The 17,731-nt window shown below is 43.0% G+C and overlaps 1 protein-coding gene across 2 annotated transcripts in view; it reads left to right on the top strand.

The window, feature by feature from the left end:
• TMEM132C (transmembrane protein 132C) overlaps positions 1-17,731 on the top strand; it is a 375,340-nt gene that overhangs the window by 233,858 nt on the left and 123,751 nt on the right. For both annotated transcript variants that reach the window (XM_060119269.1, XM_060119270.1), the window contains exon 3: positions 16,635-16,781. In XM_060119269.1, the coding sequence (XP_059975252.1) occupies positions 16,635-16,781 (147 nt within the window). The remainder of the gene's footprint in view (positions 1-16,634; positions 16,782-17,731) is intronic.

Raw genomic sequence — 17,731 nt, 5'->3', positions numbered from 1 at the left:
GTAAAATCATTAGGGAATCGTGAGTTGTGAGTACTGATTACCTTTGTTTTCAAATGCAGATTATTCCATTATAGGTTTATATAACATCTTTGAATAACTGCCATGTTTAACAACCAGCTTGCAGCATTCTTGCAAATTTAACAGCCAGCACACCACTGGTTTATGATGGCCAGCCTGAAGTTTTAAAGACAATGATAGATGTGGGCGATAGATTGGGGGTTTTTAGGAACAAACCTCTGAAAGCAGAACATTGGTATTTATCTTATGAGTGAACAGCTCTTGTGCCAAAGTTTGCAGTCGAAGGAGTGAGGAGAGCTCATTGCCTGAGACCAGATCAGGGTAAAAAAAAAAAAAAAAGAGGAAAGAAATAACAGAGCTTGAAGCAAAAACAATGCTTGGGAAACCCCAGTGTTCTCTGAGCTCTGGACTTGGCTTCAAACATTTGATGAGTTTCTGTCAAAGGAATTTTCATGAACACCCAATATCAAAGGCAAATTGGAGGCAGCAAAAGGTAACGGCCAAAAGGAGACAGTGTTTGCTAAGCTAAACATGTGGTGAAATGAGACAGTCAACTGGAAAAGCATTTGATTGCAGTCGTTTTCACACAGGTCCGGGAGAGGTGAGGGGCATCTGTTCCAGCTGCACTGGCTGTGACCACTGCTCTTACTCCATTAGGGTGCAAGGACTTTATACCCAGAGGAGCGAGCTGGGTTTCAGTGGCCACACACACACAATTGCAGTGGAGCATTTACAAGGCAAATAAGAGCATTTTTCACCAGCACACATGCCCATGCACGCAAACAAGCACAAACACATTTCTTTTAGGAAATTGCAGTGATGACCATTAGAACATTTTTCGCATCCTTAGAACCTGTCTGTGCTCTCTCACTCCCTGGGGCCTCCCAGGGTCCTGGTCTGAGGAAGGCACTGTGCCCCGCCGGACCTCAGCTGTCCCCAGCTCAGGAATGCTGGTGGGACGGGGTGATGGCATTCACAGGGTTCCTGATGGTGGTTCCTGGCTTCTGTCTCCCTTCACAGGGAGACAGAAGCGAGCTCACACTAATAAGAACAAAACACAGAACGAATGTGTTCAGTATTTTTGCTGCAGGGCCCTCTTCATTAGTCTTCCCTCCCGTGTTTTTTTGTGGGTTTTTTTTAACATCTTTATTGGAGTATAATTGCTTTACGATGGTGTGTTAGTTTCTGCTATATAACAAAGTGAATCAGCTATACATATACATGTATCCCCATATCCCCTACCTCTTGCGTCTCCCAAGGTGGTATTAAAGCTGAATTTATGAAAGAAAACTCTGCGTCTTTTAAATTACACGTCTCTCAGGGCCTCCCTGAGTGTGATATGCATGCTTGTAACAAGAGATGCTATTTGTTGAGATTCATAAACAGACATGTTTGGTGGTTTTTTTTTTTTTTTTTGTAGCATCATGTATTTATTTTAATGTGCATTTGGAAAAAGGAGTTTGATTTTTATTTGTGGTAGTTTCTTCTTGAAATAAATTGGCTAAAGTAAAAAAGAAAAGAAGAGGTAGTTCATTTAAAGAAGAATATTAAATAAATGATATTACAGGGCCTCCCTGGTGGCGCAGTGGTTGAGAGTCCGCCTGCCGATGCAGGGGATACGGGTTCGTGCCCTGGTCTGGGAGGATCCCATATGCCGCGGAGCGGCTGGGCCCGTGAGCCATGGCCGCTGAGCCTGCGCGCCCGGAGCCTGCGCGTCCGGAGCCTGTGCTCCACAACGGGAGAGGCCACAACAGTGAGAGGCCCGCATACCGAAAAAAATAAAAATAAAAAAAATAAATGATATTACAGAGAATGTATGAATATGTCAGCGATTTGAGGGTGGGGCCTGGGGAAATCCAAGTGGATAGTTCACATGGATTCAGCCTCCAGTGAGCATCTAATCAACCCCTGATACCAGGGTAGCCACTCTGGAGGAGATGATTAGACCAGTAAGAGCATCTACGATTATCTTGTATACGGATCCCGATCCCAGACAGATGTTTGTTTTCTCTTAAGTGCTTGGAAACACCGGAAGCCTTCAGCCTCTTTTCTCTGCCATATTAGCTTCATAGGACTTGTCAGGTTACTGGGTGGATATGGATATAAATTTATGAGTCTTATTGTAATGGAAGGGTCAACATCAGTGTACTGTGCCTTCATATATGGCATGTATATAAAGGATGCAAAGTGCCATCCACTCATTTTATTGGCGGCAGAAGCTGGTTTGCATACGTAACAGGAGGCCTTCCCACTGCAGTTCCTGGAGCGTTGTCAGAGGAGAGTATGCAGTGGATGTTGATTGTGCTGCTTGTTCGTCATGATTTTGCTTCATGCAACTCCATGTAGGGGGCCAGGCCAGGGATGGGCTGTTTTAGTGACTGCTGGCTTCCTAACTTTGTCCTAGCCAGCTAGCTTAGGAAGCACATAGCAGAGACTCCAAAGCAAGGTGGGACATTTAGAGACAGATATTTATCACAAAGAGATTCCTCTGACCTTCCTCTTCATCCATTTGATCCTTTGTGGGGTGTCCATAGACACAGGGTACAAGTGAGCCCTTTTATCTGGGCTACCCAGAGATGGGCAAACCTTTCATGCTCTGATTTGGGCAAACCTCTGCTGCATGCTTCACATCGTCTAACCTGTTGGATAAGCATGCTACTGATGGCCACTCTGAGGTGCCGGTTGTAGATTCCCAAGGACAGAGGAAATTAAAAATATCCACTCCACGGTAGAGAAAGGCTAGCACCCAAAGTTTGCATCTTTGTTGAAGTTCTCTAAGGAAAGAATGAAGGGAAGATTCCAGCAATGAAGCATCCAGTTTGACCTAGAAAACCAACTGGCTTCTGGACAAGAATATACATACTCAATGCAAAGAGGGGTCCTGTAAACCAGTGGCTCTCAGCCAGGGATGGTTTGACCCCCTGAAGAAGACATTTGTCAATGTCTGGAGATATTTTTGTTGTCACAACTGGGGAAGGAGGCTACTGGAATCTAGAAGCAGCTAAATGTCCTACAGCACACAGAACACCCCCGTTCCCTGAAGCAAAATAGTGTCTGTCCCAAAATATCAAGAGAGTCGAGGTTGAAAACCCAGATGTCAATGAATGAAGGAATGTGGGAGGGGACTCTGATGAGCTGCCTTGAAGCACACTTGCTGAATCTGTGTCAAGGGCCACTACTCAGATTCACGCCCTGTTTCCATTTGGGACTGTCTTCAGATCCCAGGTCCTCTGTTCTTGCAGTTTCTACCCCGGCCTCACTGGGCTCATTGCTGCTCCTGCAACATGAGTCTGTATTCGGATCTCTGCAAATTCATCAACTTATAGTAGCCCCCATTCATTAGCTCGAGGTACTGTGGGTCAGAAGTCTCAGTGGGGCCAACCGAATTCTCAGCAGAGGTCTCACAGGCCTGGGTGTCAGCCAGGCTGATACTGTCTGGAGGCTCTGGGGATGGTTCTACTTCCAAGACCATAATTCACTGGTCAGCTGAACTCAGTTCTGGTGGCCGTGGGACTGGGGACCCTGTTTCCCTGCTGGCTGTCAGTCGGGCTGCGTTCAGGCCCTGAGGGCCTCATGGCCCCTCCATGTTCAAAGCCAGCAACAGCAGGCCAAGTCTCATACCCAGAATCTCTGTGATATTATCCCCAGCTAGCTACCGCCAGCTGGAGAAAAGACTGCTTTTAAAGGGCTGGCGTGATGAGATTAGGGCTCTCTATGTTAAGGTCAACTGATTTAGGACTTTTAATTCCCAGCTGCAAAAGCCCTTAATGGCAAGGTTAGGGTTGAAGTAACCAGGGACAGGACTTGTGGGTGGCATCTTTAGAATTCTCCCTACCACAGGGCCTTTGCAATGGGCTTTCCCTGCTGGAAATGGGTCACCCCCCCCCAATCCTATTGTCCACATGGTTCTTCCACGTCTCCCAGTCTCTGCTTGAATGGCCCTCCTCAGAGCGGCCTTCCCCAGCCATCCTACTAAAAACTGCACTTCCTCTACCCCACCCCCACATTCTCTCCCCAGCTTTATTTTCCCTCATAACCTTTGCCAGTATCTGACATGCTGTTCATTTTGCTTCTGTTCTGGTCTACCATCTGTCTCTCCGAACTGGGATGTGAGCTCTCCAAACAAAGAAAGTGAGCTCATTGGCTGTTCCACACCAGGAACAGCATTTAGCACATGGGACGCATTCAAACAGTGCTTGCCGAATGAGTAAACATCACAATGGGTTAAAAAAGGAGAAATCCAAAATGTCATATGGAAGCTTTGGATTTTAGTTCGATGTTGGCAACAGTATTCATCCGCTAGAGTGGCCATAAAAGGTGCCACGGACTGGGTGGCTTAAGTCACAGACGTGTTGCCTCTCGGTTCTGGAGGCTGGAAGTCCAAATCAAGGTAAGGGCAGGCTTGGGTCCTTCTAAGGGTCCTGAGGGAGCATCTGTCCCAGGCCTCTCTCCTTGGGTCATAGATGGCCATCTCCATCTTCACATGGTGTTCTCCCTGGATTGTGCCTGTTATAAATTCCCCCTTTTGGAAGGCACCAGTCATAATGGATTAGGGTTCATCCTGGTATCATTAACTGGATCACCTCTGTATAAGCCCTGTCTCCCTGTAAGGTCACATTCAGTGGTACTGGGGGTTACAGTTCAACGTACAAATTTGGACGGAAGTACAGTTCAACCCATAATAGCAACTAATTATGCTTTTCCTTTTTTACCTACTCTGGGGGTCAGATTCAGCCCCCTCAGCAGACTCAGACGTACAGGGCCAGAGACCAAGTGGTACCCGGCCCTCTCCCACACCCCCTTCTCGAGACACACAGATGCTCACGTGTTCCAGGAGCCCTCTCAGTGGCTTCTAGAAGCTCAGTGGCTTTGAGAAGCTTATAGAGAGTGTATTTCACATGGTGATTATAGCTGACCCTGAGACAGATGGCTTGGAAGATGGAAATTAGGCTTCCTGTGTTCAGAATTTGTACTGAACATTGATTTTCCTTAAGGAACATTTAATCATCCCTGTATTACACCTGAGTCAGGCACATTTTTGAAAAGAGGAGGAATTTTTTTTAACCATTAAAAAACTGAATAGTAGCATCAATTAGATACAAATGAACTTATTGACAAAACAGAAACAGACTCTCAGACTTAGAGAAGGAACTTATGGTTACCAGGGGGGAAGGGTGGTGGGAAGGGATAGTTAGGGAGTTTGGGATTGACATGTCCACACTGCTATATTTAAAATGGATAACCAGCAAGGACCTACTGTATAGCATAGGGAACTCTGCTCAATACTCTGTAACCACCTAATTGGGAAAAGAATTTGAAAAAGAATAGATACCTCTGTATGTATAACTGAATCACTTTGTTGTACATCTGAAACTAACACAACATTGTTAATCAACTCTACTCAATATAAAATAAAAAGTTAAAAAAATTTTTAAATAAATAAACATGTAGTATAGGTGGCATGAGCTGGTACAGCCAGACAGGACCAGAAGCACCACCAGGGCTGGTCCACACCTGAGTCCTGTGTTGGTGCATCTCAGCATCCCGGCACCCAGCACATCACCTGCTGGGAAAAGTCAGTCCTCAATATTAACATATGATAGATGAAAAATGACAGTGTCGGCGTTATTAGGCGTGGTCTCTGAGAATCTGAAATCATCTTCCCGACCAGCAACAGCAGACCCACACGCTGGGGACCACTGAACTAAGACCTCCCCCTAGGAACAGATGATGAAAAAGAGCAGAGGTCATAGAGCTCATCACAGTAGATGCAGGACCAGAAGCTAGGTCTCCTGCATCTGGTCCAGTGCCTTCCCCTCCACACTGGATGCTGAGAAAGGGCTGCTCTCCCATCACCACTGACCAACTTGCATTGGCTCTTTCCCTAGAAACCAGGCATCCTCAAGGTTTATCCTCTTATCCCACTGTGGGGTTTTTTGGGGTTTTTTTAAAATTTTTTTAATTTATTTTTTAACATCTTTATTGGAGTATAATTACTTTACATTGTTGTGTTAGTTGCTGCTGTGTAACAAAGTGAATCAGCTATACATATACATATATCCCCATGTCCCCTCCCTCTTGCGTCTCCCTCCCACCCTCCCTATCCCACCCCTCTAGATGTACACAAAGCACCAAGCTGATCTCCCTGTGCTATGCGGCTGCTTCCCACTAGCCATCTATTTGACAATTGTTAGTGTGTATATATCCATGCCACTCTCTCACTTCACCCCAGCTTACCCTTCCCCATCCACCCGTCCTCAAGGCCATTCACTGTGTCTGCGTTTTTATTCCTGTCCTGCCCCTAGGTTCTTCAGAACCACTTCTTTTTTTTTAGATTCCATATATATGTGTTAGCATATAGTATTTGTTTTTCTCTTTCTGACTTGCTTCACTCTGTATGACAGACTCTAGGTCCATCCACCTCATTACAAATAACTCAATTTCATTTCTTTTTATGGCTGAGTAATAGTCCATTGTATATACGTGCCACATCTTCTTTATCCATTCATCTGTTGATGGACACTTAGGATGCTTCCATGTTCTGGCTATTGCACACAGTGCTGCAATGAACATTGTGGTGCATGTATCTTTTTAAATTATGGTTTTCTCAGGGTATATGCCCAGTAGTGGCATTACTGGGTAATATGGTAGTTCTATTTTTAGTTTTTTAAGGAACCATACTGTTCTCCATAGTGGCTGTATCAATTTACATTCTCACCAACAGTGCAAGAGGGTTCCCTTTTCTCCACACCCTCTCCAGCATTTATTGTTTCCAGATTTTTTGGTGATGGCCATTCTGACTGGTGTGAGGTGATACCTCATTGTAGTTTTGATTTGCATTTCTCTGATGATTAGTGACATTGAGCAACCTTTCATGTGTTTGTTGGCAATCTGTATATCTTCTTTGGAGAAATGTCTGTTTAGGTCCTTGGCCCATTTTGGGATTGGGTTGTTTGTTTTTTTGATATTGAGCTGCATGAGCTGCTTGTATATTTTGGAGATTAATCCTTTGTCATTTGCTTTGTTTGCAAATATTTTCTCCCATTCTGGGGGTTGTCTTTTTGTCTTGTTTATGGTTCCCTTTACTATGCAAAAGCTTTTAAGTTTCATTAGGTCCCATTTGTTTATTTTTGTTTTTATTTCTCTAGGAGGTGGGTCAAAAAGTATTCTGCTGTGATTTATGTCATAGTGTGTTCTGCCTATGTTTTCCTCTAAGAGTTTGATAGTGTCTGGACTTACATTTAGGTCTTTAAACCATTTTGAGTTTATTTTTGTTTATGTTGTGAGGGAGTGTTCTAATTTCATTCTTTTACATGTAGCTGTCCTGTTTTCCCAACACCACTTATTGAAGAGGCTGTCTTTTCTCCATTGTATATTCTTGCCTCCTTTATCAAAGATAAGGGGACCATATGTGCATGGGTTTATCTCTGGGCTTTCTATCCTTTTCCATTGATCTATATTTCTGTTTTTGTGCCAGTACCATACTGTCTTGATTATTGTAGCTTTGTAGTATAGTCTGAAGTCAGGGAGCCTGATTCCTCCAGCTCTGTTTTTCTTTCTCAAGATTGTTTTGGCTATTCAGCATCCTTTGTGTTTCCATACAAATTGTGAACTTTTTTGTTGTAGTTCTGTGAAAAATGCCATTGATAGTTTGATAGGGATTGCATTGAATCTGTAGATTGATTTGGGTAGTATAGTCATTTTCACAATGTTGATTTTTCCAACCCAAGAACATGGTATATCTCTCCATCTGCTTGTTTCATCTTGAATTTCTTTCATCAGTGTCTTAGAGTTTTCTGCATACAGGTCTTTTGTCTTCTTAGGTAGGTTTATTCCTAGGTATTTTATTCTTTTTCTTGCAATGGTAAATAGGAGTGTTTCCTTAATTTCTCTTTCAGATTTTTCATTGTTAGTGTATAGGAATGCAAGAGATTTCTGTGCATTAATTTTGTTTCCTGCTACTTTACCACATTCATTGATTAGCTCTACTAGTTTTCTGGTAGCATCTTTAGGATTCTTTATGTATAGTATCCTGTCATCTGCAAACAGTGACAGTTTTACTTCTTCTTTTGCAATTTGGATTCCTTTTATTTCTTTTTCATCTCTGATTGCTGTGGCTAAAGCTTCCAAAACTATGTTGAATAATAGTGGTGTGAGTGGGCAACCTTGTCTTGTTCCTGATCTTAGTGGAAATGGTTTCAGTTTTTCACCATTGAAAACGATGTTGGCTGTGGGTTTGTCATACATGTCCTTTATTATGTTGAGGTAAGTTCCCTCTATGCCTACTTTCTGGAGACTTTTTATCATAAATGGGTGCTGAATTTTGTCAAAAGTTTTTTTCTGAATCTATTGAGATTATCATATGGTTTTTCTCCTTCAATTTGTTAATATGATGTATCACATTGATTGATTTGTGTATATTGAAGAATCCTTGCATTCCTGGGATAAACCCCACTTGATCATGGTGTATGATCCTTTTAATGTGCTGTTGGATTCTGTTTGCTAGTATTTTGTTGAGGATTTTAGCATCTATGTTCATCAGTGATATTGGCCTGTAGTATTCTTTCCTCGTGACAACTTTGCCTGGTTTTGGTATGAAGGTGATGGTGACCTCGTAGAATGAGTTTGGGAGTGTTCCTCCCTCTGCTATATTTTGGAAGAGTTTGAGAAGGATAGGTGTTAGCTCTTCTCTAAATGTTTGATAGAATTTGCCTGGGAATCCATCTGGTCCTGGACTTTTGTTTGTTGGAAGATTTTTAATCTCAGTTTCAATTTCAGAGCTTGTGATTGGTCTGTTTATATTTTCTATTTCTTCCTGGTTCAGGCTTGGAAGGTTGTGCTTTTCTAAGAATGTGTCCATTTCTTCCAGGTTGTCCATTTTATTGGCAATATAGTTGCTTGTAGTAATCTCTCATGATCTTTTGTATATCTGCAGTGTCAGTTGTTACTCTCCTTTTGCATTTCTAATTCTGTTGATTTGAGTCTTCCTTTTTTTCTTGATGAGTCTGGCTTATGGTTTATCAATTTTATTTATCTTCTCAAAGAGCTAGCTTTTAGTTTTATTGATCTGTGCTATCATTTCCTTCATTTATTTCTGATCTGATCTTTATGATTTCTTTCCTTCTGCTAACTTTGGGGGTTTTTGTTCTTTCTCTAATTGCTTTAGTTGTAAGTTTAGGTTGATTATTTGAGATTTTTCTTGTTTTTTGAGGTAGGATTGTACTGCTATAAACTTCCCTCTTAGAACTGTTTTTGCTGCATCCCGTAGGTTTTGGGTCATTGTGTTTTCACTGTCATTTTTTTCTAGGTATTTTTTGATTTCCTCTTTGCTTTCTTTAGTGTTCTCCTGGTTATTTAGTAGCCTATTGTTTAACCTCCATGTGTTTGTATTTTTTACAGTTTTTTCCCTGTAATTGATATCTAGTCTCATAGCATTGTGGTCCGAAAAGATACTTGATGTGATTTCAACTTTCTTAAATTTACTGAGGCTTGATTTGTGACCAAGATATGATCTATCCTGGAGAATATTCCATGAGCCCTTGAGAAGAAAGTGTATTCTGTTGTTTTTGGATGGAATGTTTATAAATAGCAATTAAGTCCATCTTGTTTAATGTGTCATTTAAAGCTTGTTTTTCTTTACTTATTTTCATTTTGGTTGATCTGTCCATTGGTGAAAGTGGGGTGTTAAAGTTCCCTACTATTATTGTGTTACTGTCGATTTCCCTTTTTATGGCTGTTAGCATTTGCCTTATGTATTGAGATGCTCCTATGTTGGGTGCATAAATATTTACAATTGTTATATCTTCTTCTTGGATTGATCCCTTGATCATTATGTAGTGTCCTTCTTTATCTCTTGTAATAGTCTTTATTTGAAAGTCTATTTTGTCCAATATGAGAATTGCTATTCCAGCTTTCTTTGGATTTCCATTTGCATGGAATATCTTTTTCCATCCCCTCAGTTTCAGTCTGTATGTGTCCCTAGGTCTGAAGTGGGTCTCTTGTAGACAGCATATATATGGGTCTTGTTTTTGTGTCCATTCAGCCAGTCTGTGTCTTTTGGTTGGAGCATTTAATCCATTTACATTTAATGTAATTATCGATATGTATATGTTTCTATCACCATTTTCTTAATTGTTTTGGGTTTGTTATTGTAAGTCTTTTCCTTCTCTTGTGTTTCCTGCAAGGAGAAGTTCCTTTAGCATTTGTGGTAAAGCTGGTTGGGTGATGCTGAATTCTCTTAGCTTTTGCTTGTCTGTAAAGGTTTTAATTTCTCCGTTGAATCTGAATGAGATCCTTGCTGGGTAATCTTGGTTGTAGGTTTTTCTCTTTCATCACTTTAAATATGTCCTGCCACTCCCTTCTGGCTTGCAGAGTTTCTGCTGAAAGATCAGCTGTTAACCTTATGGGGATTCCCTTTTATGTTATTTGTTGCTTTTCCCTGCTGCTTTTAATATTTTTTCTTTGTATTTAATTTTTGATAGTTTGATTAATATGTATCTTGGCATGTTTTTCCTTGGATTTATCCTGTATGGGACTCTCTGCACTTCCTGGACTTGACTGACTATTTCCTTTCCCATATTAGGGAAGTTTTCAACTATAATCTCTTCAAATATTTTCTCAGTCCCTTTCTTTTTCTCTTCTTCTGCTGGAACCCCTATAATTCGAATGTTGGTGCATTTAATGGTGTCCCAGAGGTCTCTGAGACTGTCCTCAATTCTTTTCATTCTTTTTTCTTTATTCTGCTCTGCGGTAGTTATTTCCACTATTTTATCTTCCAGGTCACTTATCCGTTCTTCTGCCTCAGTTATTCTGCTATTGATTCCTTCTAGAGAATTTTTAATTTCATTTATTTTGTTGTTCATCATTGTTTTTTGCTCTTTAGTTCTTATAAGTCCTTGTTAAATGTTTCTTGCATTTTCTCTATTCTATTTCCAAGATTTGGGATCATCTTTACTATCATTACTCTGAATTCTTTTTCAGGTAGACTGCCTATTTCCTCTTCATTTGTTTGGTCTGGTTGGTGTTTACCTTGCTCCTTCATCTGCTGTGTGTTTCTCTCTCTTCTCATTTTGCTTAGCTTACTGTGTTTGGGGTCTCCTTTTCGCAGGCTGCAGATTTGTAGTTCCTGTTGTTTTTGGTGTCTTCCCCCAGTGGGTAAGGTTGGTTCAGTGGCTTGTGTAGGCTTCCTGGTGGGGTGGACTGGTGCCTGTGTTCTGGTAGATGAGGCTGGATCTTGTCCTTCTGGTGGGCAGGACTGCATCTGGTGGTGTGTTTGAGGGTGTCTGTGAACTTGTTGTGATTTTAGGCAGCCTCTCTGCTAATGGGTGGAGTCGTGTTCCTATCTTGCTAGTTGTTTGTCATGGGGTGTCCACTACTAGAGCTTGCTGGTCGTTGAGTGGATCTGGGTCTTAGCATTGAGATGGAGATCTCTGGGAGAGCTCTTGCTGATTATGTGAGGCCAGGAGGTCTCTGGTGGACCAACGTCCTGAACTCAGCTCTCCCACATCAGAGGCTCAGGCCTGACACCCGGCTGGAGCACCAAGACCCTTTCAGCCACACAGCCAGGTACATGGGGATTTTCTTGGCTTTTGGGAAGTCTGAGGTCTTCTGCCAGCTTTCAGTAGGAGTTCTGTAGGAGTTGTTCCACATGTAGATATGTTTTATATGTATTTGTGGTGAGGAAGGTGATCTCCACATCTTACTCCTCCACCACCTTGAATGTCCTCCCCACGGTGTTTTAACACTGACTCTCATTGCAGAACTTCTGCTCCTGGAACCCAAATTCCTGCAACAGCTAATTCCTTGAAGTAGATAGGAATATCCATTGACCTCATCAAAGAAAACACCTAATTAAGAAGATTGGCCTTTTGAAACATGTGCCTTCCTCCCATCTCAGAGGCTCATCACCCTACCCCACTCAGAGATAAAACCAGGCCCTGCACCAGTCAACAAGAATCGTCCTATTTTCTTGAACTCTGAAGTGTTAAGAACAATTTGTAGCTTCAGTGAAACCTCCAGTCTTGAGCAAAATCCAAATGCAGCAAAACCCAATTTCAAGCAAAGTCACATTTCAGGAGGCAGTTGCTGTGGGCAGTCGGGGTGGAAGGTGTCCCTGCATTAGGACAAAGGGGGGCTTTCGCCTGCTAATGTGTGTTTAATCATTGTCCCTCAAGCATACCTTGGTCTTCTCCTGGCCAAACTGGCAAGTATGGTTTAGCAAATCACTTTAAAGTAAGACTTGGAAGAAGTTTCTAGAGAAGAAGTGCTGTTGCTGCTGATAGGCTCTTGCTGCTCTGGGTTGGCAGCGGGGAGGGCAGGTGATGCTAATTTGCTACCGTGGGCTTGAAATGGGGAGATGTGTTTTATCACCGCCTCCCATCTTTGCTAGGTGATGTTTAGCCCGTTAACTATTCACAAGGATTTATTTCCTCCACCCTGTGAGGTAAGCAGGGCAGGGCTCTGTGTGTGTGTGTGTGTGTGTGTGTGTGTGTGTGTGTGTGTGTGTGTAATTTTTTAAGCTATTACTTTGATAAGATAACTTGTATGGAATTTAAGGAGTCAAATAGTTCTGCAGAGTTTGTTGGTAAAAAGTGTATATAACATTCTCAAAGTGACAAAATTACAGTGATAGAGAACAAATCAGAGTCTGTTGGCACTGAGTGGTAGGCAGGCTTGACTATTAAGTAACATTAGGGAGTGTCTTTATAGTGATGGAATTCTTCTGTGTTCTGACTGTGGTGACGGTTACTCCAGTCTACACATGTGATGTGATTTTATAGAACTATACACGCCCCCCCCCAAAAAAAGTGCACGTGACAGACATAGAGGACAGACTTGTGGTTGCCGAGCGGGTGGGGCGGGGGTGGGGGAAGGATGGAGGGGGAGGTTGGGATTAGCAGACGTAAGCTTTTTTTTTTTTTTTTTTTTTTTGCGGTACACGGGCTTCTCACTGTTGTGGCCTCTCCTGTTGTGGAGCACAGGCTCCCGACACGCAGGCTCAGCGACCATGGCTCATGGGCCCAGCCGCTCCGCTGCATGTGGGATCTTCCCAGACCGGGGCACGAACCCATGTCCCCTGCATCGGCAGGCGGACTCTCAACCACTGCGCCACCAGGGAAGCCCATAAGCTTTTATATATAGGATGGATAAACAAAACAAGGTCCTACTGTAGAGCACAGGGAACTCTATTCACCAGCCTGTGCTAAACCGTCATGGAAAAGAATATGAATGTATTCCATATTCATAATGGAAAAGAATGTATATTACACACGTATATACATAGCATAACTGAATCACTTTGCTATACAGCAGAAATTAACGTTGTAAATCAACTATACTTCAATAAAATATTTTTTTTTTTAATGCACGTGAAAACAGGTGAAATCTAAACAAGGTCTGAACATGAGTTCATAACATGGCGGCAGTGCCAGCTTCCTGGTTTTGACAATGTATGATGATATAAGAGAGCATCACAGGGGGCAGCTTGGGTATATGAGAACTCTATATTCTGTGCAACTTCATGTTAATCTCAAACTATCAAAGTAGTTCAAAATTGAAAGTTATTTTTAAAGAAATGCTGCAGTAGTCTGTTCCTTTCCACTGCCTTTCTCCTTGTACAGAGGCAAAATTCTTACTTTGGTATTTATGTCCATATCACTAAATGACATAGTAAGTAAGGCTGATACCTCTTCACTGTTTTGGTTTTTTATTTTTAGTTTTAGGCACTGTCTATAAATTTCCCACTATGAAAAATAAGGATCTTTCTCTCTTTTCTCCCCGACTCCTTCCTATGTCTCCATCCCTGAAAAATAATAATCATATTTTGTCTAGATTAATAATCAGTGTTTAAAACATTACAAGTACATATGCTAATCACAGTAAAAGTATTAAATGATGATGACTTTTCCTTCCCTGCATAATGATTTTTTTATCATCAGAATTATAAACTAATTTGGTTTTATTCTTTTTCTTCATTTTCTGTTTATTTTGTTCTGATTTATTCCCAGACTCTTTACTGATTATCTAAATCTCCTCTTAGAACATTCATTCACATCAAATTTATTAGGAACATTCCAGTTTCCTGAAGACGTGTTGCCAGAATTTCTCCATGCTGGCGCTCAGCTCTTATCCAGGACCTCTATTCACCATGAACGTCCTGTTCATCTCTGTCATGCATTGGATCTTCATTTCCTGGGTCTCATGATTTCTTTCTATATTTACCCCCATGTTTGATGGAGCACATCTTCAAGTAGTTTTCTGAGCAAGGATGTAGGAAATAAATTTTTGGAGAACTTGCATACCTGGAAACATTTTCTTCATCATTAGGCTGGCTATCAAATGTTAGGTTGGAAATCATTTCCCCTCCAGTTTTTGAAGATATTTTTCATCGCCTTCTGGTTCCCAGAGTGCGTGTTGTGAATCTTGAATCCATTCTGATCCCTGATTCTTTCTTCAGTCTGGAGGATTGCATATTTCACCTCTCTGTACCCAGTGTCCTAAGCTGTATCAGTCCTGTGCCTTGGTGTGGGTCCTTGTGTTCATCACCCAGGAGGCCCTGCAAATCTGGACACTCACATCCTTTCATTGGGGGAAATTTCTTGAATTACTTCATTGGTGATTCCTACTCTCCCTTTGTGTGTTTTTTATATTGTTCAGATGTTGAACCTCAATAACCCTCTTCCATTTCTTTGGGTTTTTTTCTGCTTCCTAGGACAAATGTCGTCAACTCTATCCATCAACCATTCCACTGATTTTCCATTTCTTCTATAACATTTTTAATTTCCAAGGGCTCATTTTTCCCTTTCTGGGTTTTATAAATAGCAATCTGTTTTTGTTTTATGATTGCAGTATCTTCTCTGATGGCTCTGTGAATGTGAATGATTGTGTATTTTGTTAATTGTGGTCTTTCCTGCGTAGGATCTATTTTCTACAGATTTTTTTTCTTCTTTTTTTTTTGCCTGTTTTGTTCCCTATGTCATGTAGAAACCTTATCAGTGTCCTAAGGTTCTTGATTCTTGTTTGCTCATATTAAAAAAAAAATGAAGGACTAAAAACCATTAGAAGCTCTGAGCCCCTAGATAGGCCGTGGTGACTACAAGCTTCACTGAAAAGTAACCTGGCTGGCTGGTCGGACCAGTAACCAGGGTCAGTACCGAATGGTCTAGAATCTGGTATTTTTCTTAGAAGGTGAAGGTCCAGCTTTGGGGACAAAGGCCTAGGAATCTCAATGTTCAGTGTGTGTGATGTCACATACTGACTCTGTTTTTGTCATGGTATCAAATCTTCATGGTCCCCCAGGCCCGACATGGGAATCTGGCAGTCGCCCTGTTACAGGGAAAGGGAAGCCTGTTTGCATCTGGCTGCTTCATAAACATACTTTTGGCTAATCCTCCTTATTTTAGCCCTCATGGACTCCAACTTTTAGTGGTCCCACCAGTTCCTGAGATGGGGGGATTCCGTGGTATAAATTCTGCTGTTCTTAGCTTTTCTCACTGACAGCTCACGACTTAGTTTGAAAGTTCAGCTGACCCTTTTACCCCCTTGTACATCAGCTTACTGGTCCCCAGATCATTTACGTTTGCTGCATCTTTCTCTCCATCATCACGGGTCTTTAAAAATAGTCCCCTCGACTCTCCTTTAAGTGAGATTTGGGAAAAGAGGATAAGCAGGTATATGTGATCGATCCGATATTTTTCTTACCAGTTTATTGATGAGAAAACTGAGGTTCAGACAGGCTAAGAGACATAGCTAAAACAACAGTTCTAAGAGGACTGCTCTGCCTGTTTAAAAAGTCCCTGGCTGAGTTTTTTCCCAGAGGAGACCCAGCAAGTCACGTGAAGCAGGTTGGGGAACTGCCTGCACTGATAAAACCATAACTAACATTTATTAAGTGCTTGTTGTATACTCGACAGTGTTCCAATCTTTTTATATGTGTTAATACACTTCATCATCACAACAACTTTATATTGGGGGTTACTATTATCATGTCCATTTACAGGGGAGGAAAGTGAGGCCCAGAGAGGTTATTATTTGCCCAAAGTCACACAGCTACAAAGTGGAGAAAGCAGTGTGTGCATCTCCACCAGGGTTTCTGAACCTGGGCATTTTGGGCACTTTGGACTGGGTACATCTGTGCTGGGGAAGGGAGGGCTGTTCTGTGCATCAGGAGGCTGCTTAGCTGCATCCCTGGGTGCCAGCACTCTCCCCCCGGTTGAGACAACCCAAAATGTCTCCAGACATCACCACGTGTCCCCGAAGGACACAGTCGCCCCTGACCGAGAATGACTGGCCTGGGCAAGCTGGCTTTTCTCCTGACCCCTCAGCTGAGCTACTTCTTGGTTTGGAGACTGCCTGAGGCCGCTTTCCCTCACCCTCAGACCTGAACAGCAAGTTCCGTGATTCCTGGGTCTGTGGGTAGATCCCCCTCTCACTCCAGTCGCCAAGTCCCCGGCATCCTCCCCGCTCTGAGGCCCCTCGTCTGACTGTGCCACCGGATATGAAAAAAGCAGAAAAATGAAAAAGAAAGCAACGCACGCAGCTTAGCGGAGGCTGGGCGCATTTGCAAAGGCCGAGTCAGTAATCTCTGGGCTCTTTTCTTGCTCCCTTCGTCCCCGCAGAGCCAAGGTGAAGAAGGGCGTGAACATCTTGAGCACACGGACCAGCCAGCCTCGCCAGTGGGACGTGAAGCCGGAGCTGGGCAACGGCGGGAAGCACGCCACCGCCGCCCTGGTGTGCCAGCGCCTGGCGCCCGGTGCGCGCAACAGGTAAGCGCCGGGACCCCTCCCTCCGCGTCGGTGACCCGGGGTCCCATGACCCGCTCTCCACCTAAGATCCCTGCCTTAGACTCACAGTACCCACGGCTTAGCGGAGCTGTTACACCTCGGCTTGGAAATCTGGAGACACTTACATCACCTGTTGTACCTTCGGGCATCTCTGGCAGGAAAGGCAGGGCCCTGATTCCGCGGGTCCGTTGTTTGGGTTTGGGAACAGAAATTAGTTTGCACGGTCTCTTCTGCTTTGCGGAGGCTTATTCATTCTCCTCACCTACACTCTTGTCCTCGAGGCTGTGTCATCTCCCGTTGCCCTGCCGTTGCCTTTGCTTATCAGAGGCTGCTTTCTTACAGAGTGTTTGTCCTTTGCGCAAAGGGTGTGATATTGTGATTTATACTAAGAAATATGTATTTGGTCTTCATCCCTGTTCCTGGCATAGAGCTCTGAAAACCCTTGCAATTTCCCAGAATGAGAGCGTAAAGCTGTCTTCTGTTTACGTTAATAAGGTTACTTTGGGAAAGCCTCCTAGGTCACCTTACGATGCGGGTTGCAGGGTATCAGCCATGTGACTGGAGGAGGGTTGGACCTTTCAGTCCCACCCTTGGCCTCTGTGTTCGAGAGGGAGACTGGAGATTGAGTTCAATAGCCAATGGCCAATGATATAATCAACGGTGCCCATTTAATGAAGCCTCCGTAAGAACTCGAAAATACTGGCTTTGGAGAGCTTCCGCGTTGGTGATGGTGTGGAGATTTGCGGAGAGTGGCGCCTGGAGAGGGCGTGGAAGCTCTGCCCACTTTCACCGTGCCTTGCCCTGTGCATCTCTATCACCAGCTGTTCCTGAGTTATACCCTTTCATGATAACCAGTAACCTGGTGAGTCAAATGTTTCTCTGAGTTCTGTGAGCCGCTCCAGCAAATTACTGGAACCCAAGGAGGGGGTCAT

The sequence above is a fragment of the Mesoplodon densirostris genome, chromosome 15, assembly GCF_025265405.1.
Source record: "Mesoplodon densirostris isolate mMesDen1 chromosome 15, mMesDen1 primary haplotype, whole genome shotgun sequence".
Taxonomy (NCBI): domain Eukaryota; kingdom Metazoa; phylum Chordata; class Mammalia; order Artiodactyla; family Ziphiidae; genus Mesoplodon; species Mesoplodon densirostris.
Note: the sequence above shows the minus strand (reverse complement) of the source record. Positions and strands in the feature narration are given on the sequence as shown.